Source organism: Chiloscyllium punctatum, chromosome 2 (assembly GCF_047496795.1).
Source record: "Chiloscyllium punctatum isolate Juve2018m chromosome 2, sChiPun1.3, whole genome shotgun sequence".
NCBI lineage: Eukaryota > Metazoa > Chordata > Chondrichthyes > Orectolobiformes > Hemiscylliidae > Chiloscyllium > Chiloscyllium punctatum.
In genome coordinates this window covers 123,140,469-123,165,839 of record NC_092740.1, presented here as the reverse complement: position 1 = coordinate 123,165,839, position 25,371 = coordinate 123,140,469, and the positions used below count along the sequence as shown (strand labels likewise).

Sequence of the window (25,371 nt, the reverse complement as noted above, 5' to 3'; positions counted from 1 at the left end):
TAGTCCAGCCTTGTCCCTGCCTGCCCTGACTGTTTGACTCGCTTCTGTTCTCAACTGTACTAGTCTCAGATTGATCTCTTTCCTCACTATCTCTCTGGGTCTCACCCCCCACCTTACTAGTTTAAATCCTCCCAAGCAGCTCTCGCAAATTTCCCTGCCAGTATATTAGTCCCCTTCCAATTCAGGTGCAGTCCCTCCTTCTTGTACAGGTCACTCCTACCCCAAAAGAGATTCCAATGATCCAAAAATGTGAATCCTTCTCCCATACACCACTCCTCAGCCATGCATTTATCTGCTCTGTCCTCCATTTCCTGCCCTCACTAGCGCATAGCACTGGGAGTAATCCAGATGTTCCTACTCTCGAGGACCTCCTTTTTAAATTCCTGCCTAACTCTCTGTAATCGCCCTTCAGAATCTCAGCCCCTTCCCTTCCGATGTTGTTGGTTCCAGTCTGGACCATGACCTCTTGCTGGCCCCTAACACAATTGATCTCTTGGAACCCGACATACCCCTCGTTGCATATGAGCCAGTCTCTTTACCAGAAACGTGGCTGTTCGTGCTATGTTCCCCTGAGAATCCATCACCCCCTACATTTTCCAAAACTGCATACTTGTTTGAAATGGGTATAGCCACAGAACACACCTGTCCTAGGTGCCTACCCCTCACATTTCCTGGAGTTAACCCATCTATGTGACTGTATCTGAGACTTTTCCCCCCTTCGTATAACTGCCATCCATCATATACTGTTGCAAATTCCTCATCGCTTCTATCTGTCTCTCCAACCGATCCACTCGATCTGATAAGATTCGCAATCAACAGCATTTATGGCAGATATAATTCGCAGTAACTCTTAAACTCCCACATCTGACAAGAAGTACATATCACTCGACAAAGGCCATTTTTGCTCCTTTACAATCTACACACCCAGAAAAATAACACCGTCTTATTCCTCTACACAACACTGCCCCAGGTTAGATTAATAACTACGGCTTGTATGTTAAATTTAATCGAGACATATCTAAAAAAAAACATATAATCATGAAAGAACACACTCAAAATCCTTTCTACCTTTTTCCTTCTGATTTCACTCTTATCATCCTGAAATTTCTCCTTCCACATGTACTTGCCCACTTATAATCTTATCCCCTACTTTAATCTTGCCCCCTTGTGTAGACTTGCTTGTCCATTCATGTCAATTACAGATGAGTTGAACTCTGATCGTTTCTGTGTATCACTTTGCTTCCACAACTTCTTCCAGATGCTGTCCCTACATCATTCTGTACCAAACAAAACCAAAAGAACTGTGGATGTTGTAAATCAGAAACAAAAGCAGAAATTGCTGGGAAAGGTCAGCAGGTCTGGCAGCATCTGTGAAGAGAAATCAGAGTTAACGTTTCAGGTCTGGTGACCCTTCCTCAGAACTGATGGTAGCTAGGAAAATGTGGGTTTTTATGCAGAAGATAGGGTGAGGGAAGGGGGGTAAGGAGTGAACGATAGGTAGGGATAGTGTTCAAAGAAAGAGAAAAATAGTTGGACAGGCAATGGATTGGATAATGGTCTGGCTAGAAGGGTAAGGAGCTGTTAATGGTGACTGTTCGTGGCTAATAATGGGTTGTGTGTAGCAGCAGACTATGTGATAACAAGAGTCAAGATTAGAGTGGTGCTGGAAAAGCACAGCAGGTCAGGCAGCATCTGAGGAACAGGAAAGTCGATGTTTCGGGCAGGAGCCCTTCATCAGGAACCTGCTCGAAACGTTGATGTTCCTGCTTCTCGGATGCTGCCTGACCTGCTGTGTTTTTCCAGCACCACTCTAATCTTGATTCTGATCACCAGCATCTGCAGTCCTCACTTTCGCTACTGTGATAACAAGGCCTGGTGTGTGGGGATGGGGCTAAGACATAGGAAAGTTCAAGCCCTAAACTTATTGAAATTGGTATTAAGTCCAGAAGTCTGCAGGGTCCCCAAACAGAAAATGAGGTGTTGTTCTTCCAGTTTACACTGAGCTTCTCCGGAGCACTGCAGTAAGCCTGAGACAGAGATATTTGCCAGGGAGCAGAGTGGTGTGTTGAAGTGGCAGTCAACTGGAAGCTCAGGATCATTTTTGCAGGCAGAATGTAGTTGTTCTGCGAAGCATCATTTGATATCCACCACAGAAAAGGTCTACTTGCCATTTTACTTAAAACTGCACAAAATCTCAACTCTCTCTTGTCTCTCTGTGCACCACCACTCATATCTCTGCAGCTATTGGTTTGTTTAACTATCTGATGTATCTACACTCAACTACCACTATTGTCAGTTATGCATTCAGCTGTTTCAACTCTGAGCTCTGGAATTCCCTCCCAACATTTCTTGGAGTCACTTCTCTTCCCCCCCCCCCCCCCCCCCCCCCCCCCCCCAAGACACATAAGTAGCACCTATGTGTCTTTGTATGACATTATGGTTAGCACTGCTGCCTTACAGCCTCAAGGACCCGCGTTTGACTCCACTGTCGGGTAACTGTCTGTGTGGAGTTTGCACATTTCTCCCAGTGTGTTTCCTCCAGGTGCTACAGTTTCCTCCCACAGTCCAAAGATGTGCAGGATAGGTGGATTGGCTGTGCTGAATTGCCCATAGTGTCCAGGGGCATGCAGGCTAGGTGGATTAACCGTGGATTGCAGGGTTAGGGTAGGGGGTGGATTTAGGTGGTATGCTCTTCAGAGGGTCGGTGTGGACACAATGGCCTGTTTCCACACTGTAGGGATTCTGTGGCGTTTTATTGCTCCTGTGAAGCACTTGGGGCACTTTGTTTTGTTGGGGCAGAAAAATTGCTGCATAAGTTGTTACTATTGTGGTAATGAGCTTCACTTTCTTGAGCAAGGACATTTTCTGGTTCAGCCGTGATATCATCTTTAATCAAAAAGTCTGGAACCACTTTGCCGTGGCACATCTGTGAATAATATCTTTTTTTTTTGTGTGAGATCTGGCTTTAGATCTGATCCCTGGTGAGGAGACCTGATCAGAGAGATCAGTATACCATCCTGTCACCACACTGACTGAGAGCAACTAGTTCAGCACTTTCATTACAATAGTGAAGAAACTGCTGTCAATGCATGTGAGACAGGAAATGGAGGATTCACAAGACATCAGGATTCTGGGAGTATAGAGATCATGGTGGGGGAGTGGGGAAGACATGCAAGTCTGGGTGCAATTGCACCTTGAGGTGTGGGAGAGGCCATAGAGGAAATTGAATATAAGGTAGAGAGATTTTAATTTGAGGCCTTATTGTTCTGGGAGTCGCTGTAGGCAAGAGATCACACCTAGGCTGGACCTGATTTGGCTGAGTCAGTACAATACCAAGCCCTGATTTTGTAACGTTATTAATTGATTTGTTGTTTATGTCATGCTCTGGTCCTTTGTAACTAACCTTGGTTGTCATCTGTGGGTTGTCTTTTTCTTTTGTGTAGCCTTTTCTGGAAAACTCAACAGGTTTCCAACGTTTGATGGCGAACTCAAGGAGCTCTGCACCAGCGCTGTTAGTGCAAACACCACAAAGGCAACGCTGTATTCACTGAATGTCTGGCGATACTGGTGTGTGACACGAGAGCTGAAGCAATACATGGATATTACCAAGGTACGTCCCCTGAATGCTTACATAGACAAAATAGGAACAGGTCAGGCACCCTAACCATTTGGGTTGCATGCAAACTTCGCTTCATATCCTACAATTCGTTTCTCCCTCTTGTGTTTATCCAGGTTCTGATTAATGGCATAATTCTGTGCAGAGCAATCATAGCTATGATTTTGCAAAGAGAAAGAATTGAGGGGAATAAGGTTGATCTTTTTTAAAGATAAGGAGTGTTAGTCCTACTGCTTTTGGAACCTCCTTGTCGGGTGTTATCAAATTGGAGCATTAGTTTGTGATTTTCAGATACCATGGCTTTTCCGCATTGTTAATTTGTAGCCGGTTTTGATGTACATTTGACATTACTGTGATGCAATGGATGGCAGGTTAACATTTTCCACTTTGTCAGCTGCACTCTTAAGTGTAAACAGTTCAGAGAATCCATGCCCCCTGTCAGTATATTAAGGTTGATGTTGAGTAAATGCAGGGAGATTGGGCTGTCCATGTGACAGACGATGGAATTGGGATTTCTGTAATATATAGCAAAGATCAGCTAAAAAAAAGGTGATGTATACATGTGAATTTACAGAGGAACATTCAAGTGTTTTTATTAAGACAAGACACTCCAAGTGTTTAGTTAAATGCTCGAAGGGGAGAAAATCTCTGGAGCTTTGAGGAGATGGGAGAGTGCCTATTTCAATCTCTATAATATCACTTGATTTTTCTTGTCTCACTCCCTCTGATGAAAAACTCATCTGTGTCTTTGTTACTTTCAGACTCAACTGTTCTGGCACATTCTACTCACCATAATTTGAGGTCACGTTACCCCTCACCAAGTCCTGTTTCTCTATCACCCTTATTGTCACCGACTTACGTTGTCTCCCAATTGGGCTTAATTTTAAAATCCTCATCCTCATTGAGTGGGACAGTGGTTAGCTCTGCTGCCTCACAGCACAGGGATAAAGGTTGGATTCGACTCTCAAGTGACTATCTGTGCGGAGTTTGCATGTTCTCCCCAGGTCTGCATGGTTTTCCTCCAAATGCTCCAGTTTCATTCCACAGTTCAAGGATGTGCAAGTTAACTGGCTTGGCCGAACTAAATTGTCCATAGTGTCCAGGAATGTGCAGGCTATCTGCACTTCTCTAATTCCGGCCTTCGTGAATTCCCAATCAAAGTACTCCCTGGTTGGTGGCTGAGCCTTCAGTTGCCATGGTCCCCAGCTCTGGAATGCCAGACCTCTCTACCTCCAAATGTTAAAACTCAGCTCTATAAACAAGGTTTGGTCAACTGACCTAAAACCACCTTGTGTGGATCAGTGTCATAATTTTGTTTTATTGAAATGGTCCTAAGGTGCATTATATGTTGGCAATGCGATGTATTTGTACATTTTTTTGTGAAAGAGTAGATTGGTCAGTTACTTCATATTTTTGATCATCTTATGCTTCAATGAATCTTTCTTAAACTATTTTTGTTTAAACCCATGACTGCAAGCCTAGTGACCTTACATGTGAATCCTGTAATCGTCCATATCAGATACACTTGATGCTCTTAATGGAGAATGTTTTAATTGTAGGGTCATTCATTTTACCCTTTTCTTTGTATTAACACGGTTGAACTAAGGGAGAGGATGATTCAGAAGAGCCTGAATTGAGAATGTGAAACTTGCTATTACAAGGATGGATAAGGTGAATGGTGTCGATAATTTTAAGAGAAGCTGGGAGAGTATATGAGCTGTGTAGAATTTTTGTTCACCTAGAGAGTGGTGAGCCTAATGAATTTTCTGCCACAGAAGGCGTTTGAGGTCAAAACATTGAATGTTTTCATGAAGGGGTTAGATATAGTTCTTGAGACTAAAGGGATCAAAGGGTTTGGGGCAAAAATGGGAATAGCCTATTGAGTTGGATGATCCTATTGAATGGCAGAGCAGGCTCAATGGCCTACTCCTTTTTTCTACATTTACATGAAGGAGATAGGAATAGGAGGTGACGCTAATTGTGAGATTAAGAAAGAGTCGGGTGAGGCTCATTTGGAGCAGAAACATCAACATAGATCAGTTGGATTAAATGTTTCCTTGACGTTTTGCACTTGGTGCCTTAAAGAAAGCAGTCATTTTTGGATGTTTTGTTTTCATTCGACTTCACGTAGGGATATAGCATGTAGGGGCAAGTTTTTTTAGATTAGATCACAGTGTGGAAACAGGCCCTTCGGCCTGCCAAGTCCACACCGACCCACCGAAACGCAACCCACCCAGACCCATTCCCCTACATTTACCCCTTCACCCAACACTATGGGCAATTTAGCATGGCCAATTCACCTAACCTGCACATTTTTTGGATTGTGGGAGGAAACTGGAGCACTCGGAGGAAACCCACGCAGACACGGGGAGAATGTGCAAACTCCACACAGACAGTCTGCCTGAGGCGGGAACTGAACCCACGTCTCTGGTGCTGTGAGGCCGCAGTGCTAACCACTGTGCCACCCAGAGGGAGGCAGGGAACTGGCTTGATGTTGTCACTCATGTTCAGTTAAGAAAAAGAATTTAAAAACTTCAAATATTATCTTTTGTATAATTTCTTGCAGTTCCAGGCCATTAATCATTAATTTTTAATCCCTGGAGATTTCACAGCATTTCAGGAGGGTTGGTGACCCTAGATGTGGCTGAAACTTTCCTTAAAGGAATTAATCTCATTCGACCAATGTATGACACTATCTCATCCTCCCACTATTGTTTTTAACATATTGCATTCCAATGGTCTAGTGGTGTTGCTGCTAGACTGTTAATCCAGAGACCTGGGTTATGTTCTGGGGACCCAGGTTCAAATCCTGCCACAGCAGATGGTGGAATTTGAATTCAACAAATATCTGGAATTAGTAGTCTAATGGTTACCATGAATCCATTATCAACTGTCAGGAAAAACCACTCTGGTTCACTAATATCTATATTAGTGATGGAAGTAGCTGACTGTACCTGTTCTGGCCTACATGTGACTCCAGCCCCCACAGCAATGTGATTGACTCTTATTGCCCATCCCAGATGGTAATTAAATGCTGGCCTAGCCAGTAACGGCATCATCCCATGATTAATTTTCTAAAAAATTACTTATCCATCAATGTTTAAATAAAAGGTTCTTCTCCTATATCCAATACTGTAGCTTGCCCGAGAATATCTGAAATTACATTTTTAACTTACTTTCTCTCCCATTATATCATGGAATTTTCAAAGTCGCCATGAGATCATCTTTTTGTAAAGCCACTACTTAGAGAAAGCTCCCCATTTTCACCACCATCATCTTGAGGGCAGTGAGAGATAGGCTTCAAACCTAAGTTGCCAATGTGAAATGATTGTTTTATTGAACAGGACAGCCATTGTTGTTGCCTTAAGACTGCATGTGTGGGAACTGAATCAGTCCTCATGGTAATCACCCTTAGGACAAGACAGTTTGTTGATTGTCTAGGCTGACATTGAGGAATAACTCCTTGGTTCTTGGAGAGTGGAGGACAGCCCCACTCCTATGACAGCAGCTTTCAGATGAGGAGGGGACTGTGTGTAAAAGGAGTGAGCTGTGTGATTTTAACATTTACATTCCCTCCCTGTTTTCTGTCTGATAAAGATTCCACCTGCGAAGCTCAATGAGCTATTGGAGGACTTCTACGTGACTGTGAGGAAGACCGATGGTTCTGACTTCCTCGCCACCTCCCTCCATGCTATCCGTCGTGGCCTGGACCGTGTGCTGAAGAATGCCAATGTGGGTTTCTCGATTGGAGACGCCGTCTTCAAATCCTCCACCCAAAAGCTGAAGGACAAACTGAGGCAGCTGAACAAGGCAGGCATGTCAGGCTCACGATCCCGCAACATCATCTACTTCTCAGGCCAGGATGAAGAGGAGATGTGGCAGGCCGGTTACCTTGGTGATGCCAACCCAGTGGCTTTGCTGAGCGTGGTGGTAAAGTTCAACAGCCAGTACTTCAACATGAGAACCTTGCAGGAGCACGTGGACCTCATGTATGGGGACATTGAGCTGCTGAAGGACACTGAAAACCGACCCTTCTTTGCCAGGACTGACATGGTCAAACGAGAGAACAAAGTGTGCAGCAATAAGCTCTGCTTTGGGCAAATCTACCACGAGCACTCTGAAGGACTCAAGAGATGCCCATACTGCCTGCTGTATAAATACATGTACACCCACCGACCTCCAAGCCAGCGGGATCCCAAGTCATCCTTTTACCTCGTGGCCAGGAAAGATTTCTCTCAGTTGGACAATGTGTGGTTTGAGGAGCAGCGGATGGGCCTTCGCTCCCTCAGAGCTGTGGTCCCCAAACTAGCAAAGAAGGTCAGGCTCGAGCAAAGTGAGAGCTTCACCTTTGTGTCCTTCACACAGGCCTCACTTCTTAAACCAGGGAAGTTCCTTTCTACCAGCAGCTGAGAAAAGACTGGATCCTTTAGACCAAAAGATTGTTTCAAATGTACAGCTTCTAGCAAAGGGGGAGAAATAGTGCAAATAGAAATGAAAAAAAAAAGTGTGCTGTTATTCAAACGGGGGCAATAGTTACTCATTTAATCATCCATAATCCTTTGTCAAAGTATTTTCATTACACTTTTCAGAAAATAAAGTCTTGTAATTTAACCTCTGTATTAAAAAAAAACAAAATTGTAAACTCTTATTGTTGCAGGAATTGGGTGGGAGCAGAAATTTATTGCTAAATGTGTGGTTTTAATTAAACTAAAATTTAACCTTGTTTTCTTACTGTTAAGGAGAGAAAGAAAAGCTAGCTGCCAATAAACAGTCTATCAGGTGTGAGCCCCTGTCTAAGTATGCAGAGTATTGTGGCTGCAAGGTATCTGACCGGCTGTAATGCATGTGTTTCTGAAGGGGTAAGTGCCAAAACACAGAGCCTGGAGAACACAACCACTGAGAACTAGATCAATCCAAGTGGCATCTCTACCCTTAAGTGGAATGATGGGAATTTGGTGCAGAAAGCGAAGGACAGGTAAAAAAAAAGTACTATCTTGTGGCAACATTAAATAAGTAAAAGTAAGTGTTCAGAGTTCATAATTAAGTCCAGCGGGATAAGATTAAAATGAACAATGCAGATTCCAAAATGAAAGGGACCCAACTGCATTAAGTAAATAAATAACTGATTTGCATATGTGATAGATAAGAAGCAGGGGATACTAAACTGAAATCATGTGCACAAGCAACCTAACATATACCTTCCAAGTGAATGCTGTCTGTACCCAACTATGCTCCAAATCCCTACATCACTATCACCACCATTGTCTTTGGTCCCCATAATGAATTCCATTCCTAGCAGCCGACTCCGTTTCTCTTCATTGTCTGAAATCATCTATGACTTCTGTGGCACATGTGACCCTGACGTGAACTCCTAGCCAGCATATTCATACCACCAATAAAATGTCACTCACCTCTGACCTGTCTAAGCTCCTGTGCTTTTTGAACCCTCAGCCAATCCTGTGTTACTTCTAGACTCAACAATTCCATCTTATTCAGGTCAACCTCTCATGCTGCATAACCTGAACTCACCCAAAACTCTGCTACTTGTATTCTAACTTGTTTCGAGTCCTGTTTGCCCATTGTCCCTGTGCTTGTTGACCTTCATTGGATCACAATTTGCTTGAACCTCAATTTAAGCATTTTCATTGTGTTTAATGCCCTTCATGGCCTTGCTCTTCCCTAGTTCTGTAATATTTTCCAGTCCTACAATCCTTAGAGTTTTGCCTTACTTTCATTGTGTCCTATTGCACTTTCACAATTTTAGTTTCTATCCCATTGCAGCTGTTCCTTCAGATCAATGAAATGGAAGTCCTGGAATTCCTGCTGTAGGCCTCTCTACCTCTTTTTCTCCTGTTCCTCTTTAAGGAGCTCTTTAAAATCTACCTCTTGGATCATGCCCTCGATCACCTTACCTAATGGGTTTGCCTGAAAACTTGTTCGATAATCCTCCTCGGCAGCCTCTTGGGACGTTTTACTCCATTAAAAGCAGTATGTAAAAGCTATTTGTCATTGTAGGTGAACATATACCAAAATAAAGAAGCACCTGAAATCCTTTTACTGGATTTTCTGTGCTATGTGGGAACTCCAGGACCCTTTATCTCCATTTATGTGGAAATTGCTTCCAGCCGTTTGAGTGAGAGAAATGCTGGAGTCTCATTGCAGACTATATGGGAGGCTGAGAATTTAATGAGGCATGTATTGCCAGAGGTCATTGCCCCACAGCTCCAGAGAATTCAAGATGATAGGCAGTGGATGGCCGTTTGCCAGGAGAGGAGGAAGTGGGCAGTATAGATGGTCTCTAGGTGTGTGACAGTTCTGAGGTTGGCTCAGAGGGAATATGGTCAACAGCAGACATAGCATGCCATGGCATTGCACACTTGAGAGAACACAGAAGTGTCGAGATCGAAGGGAAAGTTCATGGGTAATTAAGGAAAATAGGCTTTCAGGACTATAGGGATGGAGTGGGGGAATAGGGCGGATTGGACTGTCCTACAGCGAAACAGCCTAGACTCAAAGGGCTAAATGGCCACTTCATGACTTTAATGCTGTGGTTATGGGGGCTATGTTAGTCAGGTGGGTAGTCCTTTTCATGCTATGTGTCAGGGCAACTGTTGGAGAACATTTTGCAGAGGGACTGGGGAGCAGCTAGAAGTCTTGGTCCACATTAAAGCCAGTAATAGGTCGAGAAGGAGATCCTAGAGACAGAGTTTCAAAAGCCAGTTTTGTTGTAGATTAAACTGTCTCAAAGTTTCCTCAACACTGACATGATTGTCCTGCCACGTTTTTCCCTCTCCCTCTTTTGTTCAAGTGTGTAGTGTTTGCAATCTTCCAATCCTCTGATACCACGCCGATACTCAAAGAATGGAAAATTGTGGCCAGACTCTGCAATTTCCATCCTTCCCTCCTTTTCTAATTAAAATGTCTTCCATTCAGATTTTGTGACCTTTCTTCTTTGAGAACTGTCCACTCTTTTAGTATTTTTTTAACCTATTTTCATTCTGTCCTGTTGCTGCCCTCCTCCTCAATTACTAATGTCTTGGGCAACAGCATTTTTTTCTCTCTTAAAGTTAGTATTCATTTAGCTCTTCAGCCATACCCTATGCCTCCACAAAAAGGTCTCCAGCTTGGCCACCAGTACACTTGCTGAACCCTTCCTTTGACTACATTTTTCCTATTTATATGTCACTGAGTCATAGAGATGTACAGCACAAAACAGAGAGCTGGTCCAACTCATTCATGCTGACCAGATACCCTAAATCAATCTAGTTCTATTTGCCAGCATTTGACTCATATCCCTCCAAACCCTTCCTATTTATATACCCATCCAGATGCCTTTTAAATGTTGTTATTGTTCCAGCCTCCACCACTTCCTCTGGCAGCTCATTCTGTGCATGCATCACTTGCTGCATGAAAAGGTTGCCCCTTAGGTGCCTTTTTAATCTTTCCCTCCTCACCTTAAACCTTTGCCCTCAAACTTTGAACTCTCTGACCCTGGGGAAAAGACCTTGACTATTCACCCTATCCATTCTCATCATGATTTTATAACTCTCTATAAGGTCACCCCTCAGCCTCCAACACTCCAGGGAAAACAGCCCCAGCCTATTCAGCCACTCCCAATAGCTCAAACTCTCCAACTCGGGCAATGTTCTTCCAAATCTTTTCTGAACCCTTTCATATAGCAGGGAGACCAGAATCAAACACCATGTTCCAAAAAATGGCTTAACCAATGTCCTGTACAGCTGCAATATGACCTCTTAACTCCTACACTCAGTTTATAAAAGACATTTGTGTCCACTTTTATATTACCCATCGATCTAATTGCTACTCACTTCTCGTTGATTTTTCCTTGGACCTGTACTACTTGTGCTCAGTTTTGTTCTGTGCAGAATTATGAGCCTGACATTTAGTGTGAGAAGCTTCCCTTTTCTTGTTTCACTTTAATTTTTGTCTGTTGTTCGCCCAGGGAGCTCTCGCTTTGAATGCCATTCATTTTCCCCTCATGGGATTGTGTCTCGCCTGTACTGGAGCTATTTCCTCTTTGATGACGATCTATTACTGATTTCCCGTTTCTCCTGCCAGTCTTCAATTCCAGTTCAGCTGGGCCTGATTTTTTTATAATAACTCAATGAAACTCCACAGCCCCTAGTTGGTGATATCACATCTGATTGCTACATTGTTTGAAATCTAATGATATTGTGATCTCTCTTTTTTAAATGTTTTACTGCTGAAAATCACCCACTTGCTCCTCCTCATGATCCAGCAAGTTATTTTGTACACATTTTGGGAATCCTTGCCACTCTGCACTTTACACTGTTATAATCTCAGTCTATGTTCAGAATTAGTATTGGTTCCTTCTGCCCCAGACCTATTCCCAATCCCACATCCATTTGGTACTTGCAATTGTGTTCATAACTGGATCGCTTCTCTTTTATATACGTAACAATACTTGGGTACGGAGAATATAGTTTCAAACTTTGCAAGTGACCCAAAGCTCTGAAATGTAATGGACAGCACAGAGAATGGTAACAGTCATCAGAGCAATACAGGCAGGTGAAATGGAGAGATGTCTAGGAGGTGAAATTCAAGACAGTCTATTTTGATAAGAATGTTGCCGATAAGCAATGTAAAATAAACGGTACAATTCTAAAGGAGGTGCAGGAATTGAGAGACAATTCGAGTGCATATGTACAGAAGCATAAAGGTGGCAAGATAGTTTGCAAAGTAGAGTGTGTGGTGCTGGAAAAGCACAGCAAGTCAGGAGCACCACACTCTCGACTCTGATCTCCAGCATCTGCAGTTCTCACTTTCTCCAAGATAGGTTGCACAGACTGTTAAAAAGACATTCAGGATCCTCAACTTTATAGATAGATGCATTAAGTGCAAAAGCAAGAAAGTCATGCTGAGCCTTTCTTGGTTAGGCCCCAGCTGGATTATTGTGGCCATCACCACCTTCAGTAATTTGTGATGGACAATAAATATTGGTCCAGCCAGTGAAGCCCCCATCACCAATAAATGAATAAATAAAATGAGAAAAAGTTCTGAGCGTTTTTGGAAGTACATCAGGCCTCCAGTGGATACCAAGGAGACTTGTTGGAATATGAACAGATACAAGACTTCAGTTACATGGCAGCAATAAGGAAACTAGGCTTATTCTCCTTAGAGCATCAGTATCACTATAAATAGCATCAGTAATGAAAGAATGTCGATTATGGGTAACGTGGCAAAAGAACAAATAATAAGATGGAATGAGGTAAGATCTGGCATGCACTACTTAAAAAAGCGGTGGAAGCAGATTTACTACTAACTTTCAATTGGAATTGAATAAATCCTAGGTAGTGACAACAATACAGGGTTACGGGGAAAGAGCAGAGAGGAGACTAATTGGCTAGACCTTTCCAAGAGTTTAAATAGATTGATAGGTGGACGGATTGGCCTCCTTCTATACTGTGTCATTCTGTGAGGAAGAGAAACTTCTGGACCAATAGAAAGTTTTCATATTCTCTTTCAGCGAAATTATTGTGAACTCGTATTATCATTTTAATATAGAGTGCCACTGTACTCCTTAGGTTAATTATTATTAAAACAATTTTATTCTCAATATGTTTCTCCTTTTTCCCTTCAGAATTCAGACATAATTTGTAATTATGTTATTTTAAGTTTGTAGCCTGGTGTTAAACCAGTTGTAGATAGCTACCTCGAACAACAGCAGAGAATTTAAATACCGGACAATTTTCTACTCCATAAACAGCGAAGCCCATTACACCCAGTGCAAGTAAGTATTCTCAAGCTTCTGTGACCCTTCTAACTACTCAGTTCCCACATGACAAGTGATAGATTTTTGATTATTTAACACTTGCCCTCCAAATCTTGTGAACTGTGGTTGCAAAGTTGCTGAGGATTGCATTGTTTAAAAGTAAAACTGCAAAACGTCCAGTATGTTCTTCCTTGTGTTGTTCTCAGCATACTGCAGCTGTATACTAAAAAGGAGATAGCAGAATTTTTAATTGCTTTCCAAGTAATGTCCTATGTATCTCCTTTAGTCCTCAGCATGACTCAAGTTGAAAATCTTTTTCCCAGAGGCAGTTAGATGACACAGTTGGTTAAAGATCAAGATGTCAAATTTCAATTTACACTTCTGCAGGATCATTCATTTAATTCTTAACAGAAATTAAACGCTCCCACTCCCTTATTCTTTGGACACTCACTGGTTAAGTTTAAAAATATATATTTCACTAATTCTCCTTAAGACACTGATCCTTGCATGGTTAGTTTTCCTGGTCAGTAATACATTCCACTACCTTGCTGAAGTTGCAATTCAAATGTGAGCCTAAGCAGTGATTGTTGATAGGCAGTTTACTATTCTCCCAGTGGGTGGGTACATTTCAGTAAAGGACTTCTAAACCTTCTGATTTTGGGGCTCAGCTCGAGTAATGTGACCAATTGCAGGCATCCCGTAAAAGGAGGTTTATTGAGAGTCTGCAGAGGAGATTTACCAGAATGGTACTGGGGATGGGAGATTTTCGGTAACTGGAGAAATCGAAATAGTTCTTGGAGCAGATAGGTTCATGGGAGATTTAGGAAAGGTTTTCAAAATTGTGAGCAGCTTGATGGATAGGATGCAACTTTTTCTACTAACACATTCTCATCTAACATCTCACCAACATCTTAGTACATCTGTAACTACTTAAAGTAAATGGAAGCAATGAATTCCTTGTGTACAACACTTCACCTCTTAAGCAACAAGCAGCATTAATGTAAGATGCACCCTCAGTTTTTTTTTGTTGCAAACAGAAAACAGTGCACAATGAAACACTGGAGATTTTGTTGCTCCAATTCTTTTAGCATTGTGTTTTATAAAGACAGTCTTATAGATTTCTTAAAGTTATTTATTCCTTCTGTAATTATTTTATTGAGAAAGGTCTCAGCCTATTCAGCCTCTCCTTATAATACAAATCTTCCAGTCCCTGCAACATCTTTGTAAAATTTTAATAACATCCATCCTACAGCAGGGCAACCAGAATTTTACACAGCATTCTAAAAGTGGTCTCACCAATGTCTTGTATAGCCTCAACATGACATTCCAATTCCTATGCTCAATTGACTCTGAGTTGTCATAAACTGCAAGGCCCAGTCTAAAATGATGGTGAAAATATGTTCAGTTATAATCTACAGAAAGAAATTGGATATTTTCTTGAAAGTTGAAGGTTTGCAGAGCCAATGGGAGAAAGCAGAGTTTAGGGACAAGTTGAATAGCACCTTTAAAGAGCCAGTGCAGATTCAGTGGGCCAAATGGTCTCCTATATTGTAAAGTTCCACATTGAAACATCAAAAGGCAGCACAATGTGACATACCAACCAATTTGGCTTCTTGGTGTTGGGAGTGACTCAAATGAATAAATTGGCCTTGTACAATATTTAGCACATTCTCAAACTATTTAAAGTAAGTGTAAGCAATGAATTACTTGTGTACAACAATTCAGCTCCTAAGCAGCAGCAATAATGTAAGGTGCACCATCTGCTGTCTTTTGCAAACAGAAAACGGTGCATAATAAGACACTGGAGATTTTGTTGGTGCAATCCTTTTAGCTTTGTTTTGTAAAGACAGTCTTGTACCTTTTGAAAGTTATTTATTCCTTGTAATTACTTTGCTTTAAAGTCAACCAGCATAATTTCAAAAGAAATTAACAAATCATTATCGAGTTGCAATTTGTGGGAGCTTGCTGTGCACACTTTGGCTGTCACTTTTCCAATATTTCAACAATAACTCATCTTCAGAAATCTGTCATTAGCTGTAAAGTATTTCGGGGCTTCCTGCGGTTGTGAAAGGGATAGGTTTGTCTTTTGTTGTGTACTCCCATTGTTTCTCTTCCTCCTCATAAATATTTTGTTATTTATGACATAAAGTCTGTTTGCAGTGGATTTTGTTTTTAGTTGAACTTTGTTGAGGGAGAATTAAAGCTAAAAAAAAATTTGCTTCTTAACTGATATCACAAAAGTGACTTGTTTGACCACCAAATTCATGTTGAAAACAAGGGAACTGTCTATATCTCAGCAGGAACATTTGGCGGTTAAACCATTAATAACCATTCAGTCTGTAAAAGGCCTGGTGTAATCCATTCCATTGCAAAACTCATCACATTTTGAGGAACATTTTGACCAAAACCACCTCTAACCCAATATAACCTTGGCTCATCTTGCGAACTTGTGCCCCTGTGGTATGCGGTCTTTTAGGTGCACACTTCTCAAAATCAGGAGCGTCTAAATTGAGGACCTTGCTGGATTTGGGGTTGAGTGTTTTGTTCAGTGAGTGGCACCAGTGAACCAGGGTTAGGTGGGGTTAAGGATTGTTTGGAGCTTTCCAAATAGACTGGTGCACAAACAGTGAAACAAATATGGAGTTCAGCACCTAGCCAAATTGTCCCATTAGGTTCATTTTAATTGAGCAAAATGCTTTTAAACATATGTATGCCATATTCTAAATATGTCCAGATTTTGGCAACTCCAATTTTTAAACAGGTGGTTTTGAGGTGTGTCAGTATTCCTGATCTTAGTTTTACGGTGTGAAGCAGATAGGAAAGGCAATATGCAGTGGGTTATAAGAGAAGGAACAGTAGCAAGATAATACAAGATTACAAAGTTTATCCACAGTGTGTAAATATAGATTTAACTGAGTTATAGAAGGTAGCAGGTATTCTGTATAGTACCCCTGAAAGCATGTCAAAAAACTCCAACTTGGGAATTATATTTATATGAAGAATACTGTATAAAGAATCACTTTTGTTAGCTCAGTTGGTAGATTGGAGAACTGTAGTGGATTACAAATCCAAAGGCTCTGTGGAGCAGTGGTAGTGTCCCTACCTCTGGTCCAAAAGATCTGGGTTTAAGGCCCACCTGCTCCAGAACTGTGCCACAGCATGTCCAAGTAGGATGACTAAAATACTAAGAAATGACTGAAACAGAAGAGGTCATTTGTATGTGGTTTACAATCAGTTTGTAAACTGATTGCTGTACTCCCCACTCCCCCCCGCCCCCTGCCCGCAACCAAACCACCAACACCACTTCAACATTGTTAGACCTCTGGGACACCCACACCAACCAACCCAACTGCCCTGTAGCTGAACACTTTAACTCCCACTCCCATTCCGCCAAGGACATGCAGGTCCTTGGCCTCCTCCATCGCCAGACCATGCCAACACGACGCCTGGAGGAAGAGCGCCTCATCTTCCGCTTAGGAACCCTCCAACCACAAGGGATGAATGCAGATTTCTCCAGCTTCCTCATTTCTCCTCCCCCCACCTTTTCTCAGTCCCAATCCTCGGACTCAGTACCACCTTCTTGACCTGCAATCTTCTTCCTGACCTCTCCGCCCCCAACCCCTCTCCGGCCTATCACCCTCACCTTAACCACCTTCTACCTATCGCATTCCCAACGCCCCTCCCCCAAGTCCCTCCTCCCTACCTTTTATCTTAGCCTGCTTGGCACATTTTCCTCATTCCTGAAGAAGGGCTCATGCCCAAAACTTTGATTCTTCTGCTCCTTTGATGCTGCCTGACCTGCTGCGCTTTTCCAGCAACACATTTCTCTGATCCCCAGCATCTGCAGTCCTCACTTTCTCCAAAGAACACTTCAAGGATAAGCCTCTGGATTTGGGCTTTCCATTTCTGACTGGACAGGTTCCAGCACATGAACTCTCTCAGTCTCTAAACCTGTCCCATTCTGTCAAAATACTCCATTGCCATCAATTACCCTTTCAATTGAAAGGCAATGGAAAAGAAGAGAGATTCTCAAACCCCATTGCTGTTTCTCCTGGGATTTGCTTGCAGCCTTATTTAAGAGGTTGATCTCTAATTCCTGCAGACTCCAGCACAAGCTTGGAGCTGATGGCAGCCTCACCCATGCAACTGAGAAACCTGCAGTCGATTCCTGTGGAGCTTCACTGTTCGTTTCCAGGGAATCTCCTTGTGGTTTTGCCCAAGCATTTCTCAGACTCTGCCTTGCTGAATTATAACACCCAAAATCATTTCCTCTCAATTTAAACCTGGTTTAATCCTTGGGTCTCTTCCCTGCATTGTCATTCACCAGTGACACTTGTGTTTGGTTGACCAGAAATGGATGCAGTGTTGAAGGCCTGGTCAGGCAAATAACAATAATTTGCATCTGTACAGTATCTTTAAGTGCAGTAAAATATGGCACAGTGTTGACACTGATTCACAGAAGGCGATATTAGAACAGCTGCCCAAAATTCTCTCTAAAGGGTTGGGTCATAAAGGAGGGGTAGGATGGCGAGCTTGAGGGAAGGAATTCCAGAGTGTAAGACCCAGGCAGCTAAAGGCAGTGCTACCAATGGTAAAGTAATAAAAGAGTGGCACAAAAGGCCTGAACGGGAGGATCACCAATATCTCAGCAGGGTAACTAAATGATCACTGCCTGTGAATTCATGATATCTCACTCAATGTACCCAGCAACTCTCCAAGGCGTAGCCCAGACCTTTGTCAGCCCCTTAAAACCTATTGATGCTGCAAGCTCCCACATTCGCATCTTGTTCCTCCAGCGTTGAGATCCATTTTTCCAAACACTGCAACGTAACCACCGGTGTTCTTTCTGTGTCTCTCTTGTGGGATGAGATCTCACACAATGGAAGGGGCTAGAGCAGAACTGACCGGGCTAAAGAATGCCTGAATCTCTTGAGTCCTATGGATGAGATGGCCTAGTTGTAACAGAGCCCCTAGAACATCCAGCTGGAGAAGGTTCAGAAAAAATTTACCAGGATGTTGTCAGTAGTGGAGGGTTTGAGTCATGGTGAGAGGCTGGATAGGCTGAGTTTTTTTTTCCACTGAACCATATGAGGTTCAGAGTTGACCCTAGAGAGATTTATAAAATCATGGAGGGTATGGATAAGGTGAATGGCAGGGTCTTTTCCCTGGGGCGGAGGATTTCAAAATTAGGGGATCATATTTTTAAGGCAAGATTAGAAAGATTTGAAAAAGACATGAGGGACAACTTCTTTGCACAGAGTGGTTCGTGTGTGGAATGAACTTCCAGAGGAAATGGTGGATGCAGGTACTGTTACAACATTTAAAAGATATTTAGATAAATATATGAATAATAAATGTTTGCAGGGATAAGGGCCAAATGCAGGCAGGTGGGACTAGTTTAGTTTGGGATTATGGTCGGCATAGACTGGTTGGATCAAAAGGTCTATTTCTATGCTGTATGACTCTGAAACAGCCTTATTCTGCTATCACCTCTCTTATCCTACAATCTAGCATGATGAGCAACCTGCCTGTATGTGACTGAGGGCAAATCAGCTCCAGGACCTCTTGTATACTTTACGATAAGAACTTTTGACAGGAATTTGTATGGACAAGATATGCACACAGAATGGAACTTGCTGATTATTTTAATACATTGAAATAATTCTAATCGAACATGTATTAAAAAGAGTCATTTGCTTTCAATTTATTATTAATTTTAGTGTAATTTTGTAATGAACAAGCAGTGTACTTAATTAATTTCTGAATGGACAATAAAGTGAAATTGAATTGAATGACTATGTCATTGATCAGCCTCCACTGTTGTCTGGGGTAGAGAATTTCAAAGCTTAGCGATCCTCTGAGAGATGAAATTCCTCCTCATCTGTGTATGAAAGGGATAACCCTTTATTCTGAAATTGCCCAGTTCTAGTTTTCCTCACAAGAGGCAACTTTTCAGCTCAATCCATCCTGTCCAGCTCCTCCAGAATCTCAGATGTTTTAAGAAATAATCACTTCTCATTCTTTTAAACCTCACTGAGTGTCGGTCCAAGTGCTGTAACTTCCCGCAAAAGACAATCCCTTCATCCCCCTCATGAACCATATCTGATATGCCTTCAGAGCAGGTATAATTCTCCTTTTAAATAAGAAGATTAAAGCTATTTATGCAGTACTGTAGATGTATTCGCAACAATGCTGTATTATTGCAGGAAATAGAGTCATAGACGGGGTGAAATACCTCAAATAGTTACCATATAAGTAAAACTTTCCTCCTGCTCCTCTGTCAAAGAATTACGTTTTAGCACAAAATATCAAAATTAAACTGTCACAAATGTGAAGTAAAGCTTTCTTCCTGAAGCATTTATCTGACAACGGTTTTGGCCCTCAGGCTTTGATTTTGCTCTAAGTGCTTGGGTATCGTCTGAAATTAGTCCTGGACTGGAAGGGAGAGGCCATGTGTGGAAAATCTGTTTGGCTGAATTTGCCTTTGTTGAAGTGTGTTTATGAGATGCTGCTATCATTGGAACAGTTGTTGATTAGTAGTTAAATAATATTTTATTAAATGCTTCAATAGAGTTAAAATTATGCCTATTCTTGTTTATTTTAACTATGTTGTAAGATTAGTGTGTGTTTTGATTAAAGCCTAGTGGTGGTCCAATTGAATCACATCTGGAACACAGCAACTTACAGTCACCTTAAAATAAAAAGTTTTAGTCTTGGCCATCTTCTCAATATATTTTGAGGGGGCTTGGTCTAGTCCATAACAAATTGATCCCGGACGAGCCATCTCCCTTCCAGTCCAGGAGAAAGAACAATCTAGCAGCAGACAGAGAGCTGTATCTATCAGCTCCACAGCTAACTTCAAACCTCAACTGAAAGAAAAACTAAAACCCTGGGTTTGTGGGAGTCTGACTCCAATATTTACCTAATTAAAAAACATTTCTAAAGCAGACATTTCATCATCATTGTGGCAACTCCTCTTTGCAAGAGAAACTGCACAGAACAAATCTCTCTTAAAGCACTGTACCATCACAATACCTTGCCCTCCTCAAATTAATTCAGTATATACTCACGTCCTGAGAGCTCTGCAGCGCTGTGCTGTTGGCTGCAGCGACTATATTCATTTGGCTGCTATTACTATGCTGAAAAACATTTTTTTTTAAATCTTCAAAATCACATGTGACAATTTGTGCAAAAAGCCCCTTCCCACATATGTGCCTTGAAATGTTTTATAACAATTTCATGAATAGCCCATTAACATACGAAAGCAGGGGGATCCAAGATGGCGGCAATCTAGGAAGATCACATTGCAGAGCTCTGCATTGCAGCGCAAGCGGGACAAAGTTTTAACTCATCCTACTCGGACCACCATGATATTCTGGGACTCTGGAAAGGTTGTGGAGTCCCGGGAAACTGTCAGAGAACAATTTACCTCCTGTTTTCACCATTAAGGGATACCGAAGGGAGGAGGTACGTACAGGTTGAGCCCATGGCCCACCCTACAGGATCCTCAGACTCTTATTTCCTTCCAGGTCCTGGTAAAGGAGCTTGTGAAATCTCGCGAGATGTTGGGCAAGCAGGTAGAGGAGAAGCTGGCCCCGATCTCTATCTTGCTGCAGAAACATGAACAGCAGCTGGGAGACCTGGAGAGCAGGACGGAAGAGGTAGAACACAGGGTCACAGTGATGGAAGATGATACCGACTACTCCAAGGATAGGATCCAGGTCCTGAAAGCGCAGATCCATAATTTGCTTGACCAGGTCGATGACCTTGAAAATAGGGACAGGAGTAAAAGTTTTCAGATTGTTGGTCTACAGGAGGATAAGGAACATGAGCGACCTGTGGAACTTATTGAGGGCTTGTTGCCAAAATTTCTTAACTTGGGGGCTGGAAATGAGAAGCTTGAAGATTAAGAGGAATCACCAGGTCATGGCACAGAGGTCCGGTCTGGACCAATGTCCTTGTCCTGTCTTGGTGCGGTTTCATCACTATAGAGATACGGACATAATTGTGGAATCTTCCAGAATCCAAGGGAAGGATCTGAAGGCCCTAGTTTGCGAGGGCTCTCAGATCATGTTCTTCCAGGACAGTTCAGCAGTGGGGATCCAAAAAAGACAGCATCAAGAGAAGACTGAGGGAGCTCGGGATCCAGTACTCTCTGAGGAATCCCGCGGTGCTTTGGGTCACCTTAGATGGATCTGTACATCTCCTTGACACGTTGGAGAAGGCAAGAGACTTTGTGGACAAATTAATTTAATCTGAACAAGTTAGTATGTACAAATAACGATGTTGTTTGGGTATGTCTCTGCTTTTAAACAAAAAGGGCAAGTCCGGTCGGGGCTTTCTTTTCCTTTTTTTTATTGATAACAATCTGGTCTAAATGATGCTCTGGAGCGGTAGGGTGTATACTTTCAATTTCTAAGTTAAGTTGCACCAAAGGACAGGTGGGGTACTTACCTTTTTTGTTTCAAAATTTCTTTGTTCACATTGTTATTTTGTCATGTATTTTGTTTCTTTTCTGCTTGTGTTTGTGTTCAGCTCTCGCTAGGAGGAGAGAAAATGGTTGGGATGGTTAGATGCCTACCTACAAGCAGTTTATGCCCAGTTCAAGTATTTAAATGTCCTGGCTTCAGTATTAGTACCAGGATGGGAAATTGGGTTTTGGGATGTGTAGATGCCCCCTTTGGGCAGGGGGTAAGTTCCCCTATTCAGCGCCATTGGCACTTTATATGTTGTTCTTTTTTGGTTTTTGTTTTATATAGTTGATAGCTTTGTAGGTTTGTTAACTGCAGTAATTTTAATTCATGTAGTTTTTATATTTATTGGATCTTGCAACACTAAGGCTTGGCAATTTGCAATTAAAGTTCCTCCTCTTTGGAATCTAAACGCTATTGCAGAAGGTTATGGCTAATGACTTGATTAAATAGTGTACCTGGAACATCAAGGGGAGTCACTCACCAATTAAGAGGAAAAAGGTACTCTCGAGTCTTAGAAAGGAAAAGGTGGATATTGCTTTATTACAGGAGACGCACTTGCTTGATAGGGAGCATTTTAAACAGTAGCAGAATGGTTTTGATCAGGTTTCCTTTTCATCTTTTAATACCGGAAGTATGGGAATAGCTATATTTAAGTTACTAGCGTGTGTTAAAGACACACACTGGAGGTTTGTAATCGCCAAAGCCCTGATAAATGGGGAAGAATATGGTGTTTTAAATGTTTACTGCCCTCTGGCCCATCCCTTCAAATTTTTGGTAGATGCGTTCTCTAAATTTATCAGTCTTGAGTACTAGCATATCATTATACTGGGAGATTTTAAATGTCTTCTGGATCTTATGGTAGACAGGTTGTCCAAAGGCCCCTCAATACTCTCTGTACAAACTAAACAATTAGTGGATCTGTGTGTGGGGTTCAGGTTGGTGGACATCTGGAGGCGTCTCCTCCCTACAGGCAGGGATTTTATGTTTTTTCCAATCCACACAGATGTCACACCAGGATTGATTTTATTTCTGACCCACCATGGCAACCCTGGACTTGTTGGCATCTTGTACGGTTGGTCATGTTACCACCTCCGGTCATGCTCCAGTGTGCCTGTTGGCTAAGATTAAGAACACTATAATGGGCCCAAGGCACTGGCAATCCCTTTATCCTTAAGGTTAATAAGTTTGTAGAGTACTTCTCTAAGGAACTTAGGGCATTCTTAGACATTAATTCGGGCTTGGTTAGTAGCCCATCTGTCTTTTGGGAAACTGCCAAAGCCTATGCCAGGGGGTTAGCTATCTTCTATTCTGCCCGTAGGAAATGGTAGAAGGGTGAGCAGCAACTTCTCCTCAAAGCATGGTTGAAGGCAGCCAAGAAGGCTTACTTTGACAGGCCCTCATTGGCCAAGTTACAGAGGATTATGGCACTGTGGTCTGCATTGAATTCTGTGCTCCCGCAGAGAGCAAAAAAGGAGCTTACTTTTGCAAAACAAAGGTTATATGAGCATGGTGACAAACCAGGCAAGCACCTAGCATGTTTTGCCAGGAAAAGGACTGTCCCACAAGCCAATACATTGATTAGGGAGGGGGTCCGAGAACCTGACCGGTGATTCCAAAAAGATTAATGTGGCATTCCAGAGATTTTACTCTGAATTATACCAATTTGATGGTTGTGAGGAGGGGCGGGCCAAGATGGAGTCCTTTTTCAAGGATCTGGAGCTCTCAGGTGCGACCTCCCCAAAACAAGTCTTTTCGCAATGCCCCCTTATCAGGGCAAGAGGTGCAGGAGGCTGTGAAACAGCTTCAGAGTGGAAAGACACCCGGTCCTGATGGACTTTCCAGTGAATTTTATAAGGAATTTATAAGCATATTGTCAGGCTGATGCTCAATATGTTCAATGTCGCGTATAGTCATGATCATCTCCTTCCATCTCTAAGAGAGACCAATATTTCACTTATTCTTAAAAAAGGGAAGGTCCTGGAGGACTCTGCTTCCTGCAGGCCCATTTCACTCTTAAATGTTGACTTTAAAATCCTCTCTGAGTCTTGCAATAAGGCTGGAGACTGTGTTACCTTTGATTGTTAAAGAGGACCAGACGGATTTCATGAAGCACCACAGATCCTCCAATAATGTTAGGAGGCTGCTTAACGTAATTCAACTGTGTCAACAACAGTCAGTACAGGGATTGGTGATTTCTCTAGACGCAGGGAAGGCATTTGACCGAGTTAAGTGGCCGTACCTTTTTTATACTGTCGAGTAGTTTGGCCTGGGCGAAGCCTTTATAAGTTGGGTAAAGGTTCTGTACAGTGACCCTCTCACTGCGGTCATCACCAACGGGGTACGATCAAGCAATTTTAGCATTTTTAGGGGCCAGCCCACAAGACTGTCCCTGTTCGCTATTGCTTTTTACATTGGTGATTGAACCATTAGCAGAGGCCATTCGTAGGGACCCCAGTTGGCTCCAGAAGTGGGGTAAACGTTACATAAGATTTCGCTGTACATGGACGATGTCTTAATTTTTCTGTCAAATCCAGCAGTTTCGGTGCCTTGCCTGATACAGTGCATTAGCTCATTTGGCACCTTTTCGGGGCACAAGATTAACTTTGCGAAATCAGACACTCTGCCTATGGGTGGTCTTACGAAGGTGCTAGGTCTTGAGGGCAAATCCGATTCCCTTTTAAGTGGTCACAGGGGGGTTTTATGTATTTGGGCATATTCATCACTCCAGTTCTTGATTGGTTGTTTAAAGCTAATTTTGTTCAACAATTCAACAAAATCATACAAGACCTTCAAAGATGGGAGGAGCTTCTGGTCTCACGGTAAGGTTGATGGCTCCTATTGAGATGACTATTCTCCCCCATTTGTTGAACCTTATACGGATGCTCCCCCGAAGTTTTAATGAGCAAATGTTCAGGCAACTGAACACCTGGTTCAGCTCTTATTCGGCATCGTAAGTGGCCCCTTATTAAATAAGCAAAACTGCAATTACCTCACAGACTAGGGGATCTTCTGGACATTTAAAACTATCAACTAACTCACTTTTATCTTAAGTGAGGGATTGGGCTTGTGGGGACCCTTTTTCCATATAGTTAGATATCAAAACCTCTCAGGCAACGTGTCCCCTTACTAGTTTGCTGTTTTTGGACAAAATGAGGACAGTTAAGGAACATTTCCATAACCCAATAATTATTAATACTGTTATCATACTGGAGGGTAATTCAGCAGAGGGAAGGCAATATTGGCAAAACATCTTTTTTTTACACCTATCGTTGTAACAATTAGCGTAGATAAACGAGCTATCTAGTAGGGACCTCTTTCACTTTTTTCAAGTTAGAGATTTTATTCAAAAAAGACCACACTTTTGACTGATCCCTACAAATCCGACACAGAGAGGAGGGTGCTCAGTGCTAAGAGTACACTTTCTGTCAGCGCTTCATATCGTCAATTGGGTTTTTAATGTATTTTTATATATTTATACATTTATAAGAGGGTGGTTTGGGTTTTAAAAATATTTTTTGGTGTTCTTT

The 25,371-nt window shown here is 42.2% G+C and overlaps 1 protein-coding gene across 1 annotated transcript in view; it reads left to right on the top strand.

Annotated features, from left to right (window-relative positions):
* Positions 1-19,162, top strand: part of LOC140488183 (uncharacterized protein KIAA1958) — a 114,236-nt gene extending 95,074 nt beyond the window's left edge. The window contains exons 3-4 of the mRNA XM_072588086.1: positions 3,444-3,610; positions 7,214-19,162. Of these exons, the coding sequence (XP_072444187.1) occupies positions 3,444-3,610; positions 7,214-8,026 (980 nt within the window). The 3' untranslated portion in view covers positions 8,027-19,162. The remainder of the gene's footprint in view (positions 1-3,443; positions 3,611-7,213) is intronic.
* Positions 19,163-25,371: the final 6,209 nt, after the last annotated feature.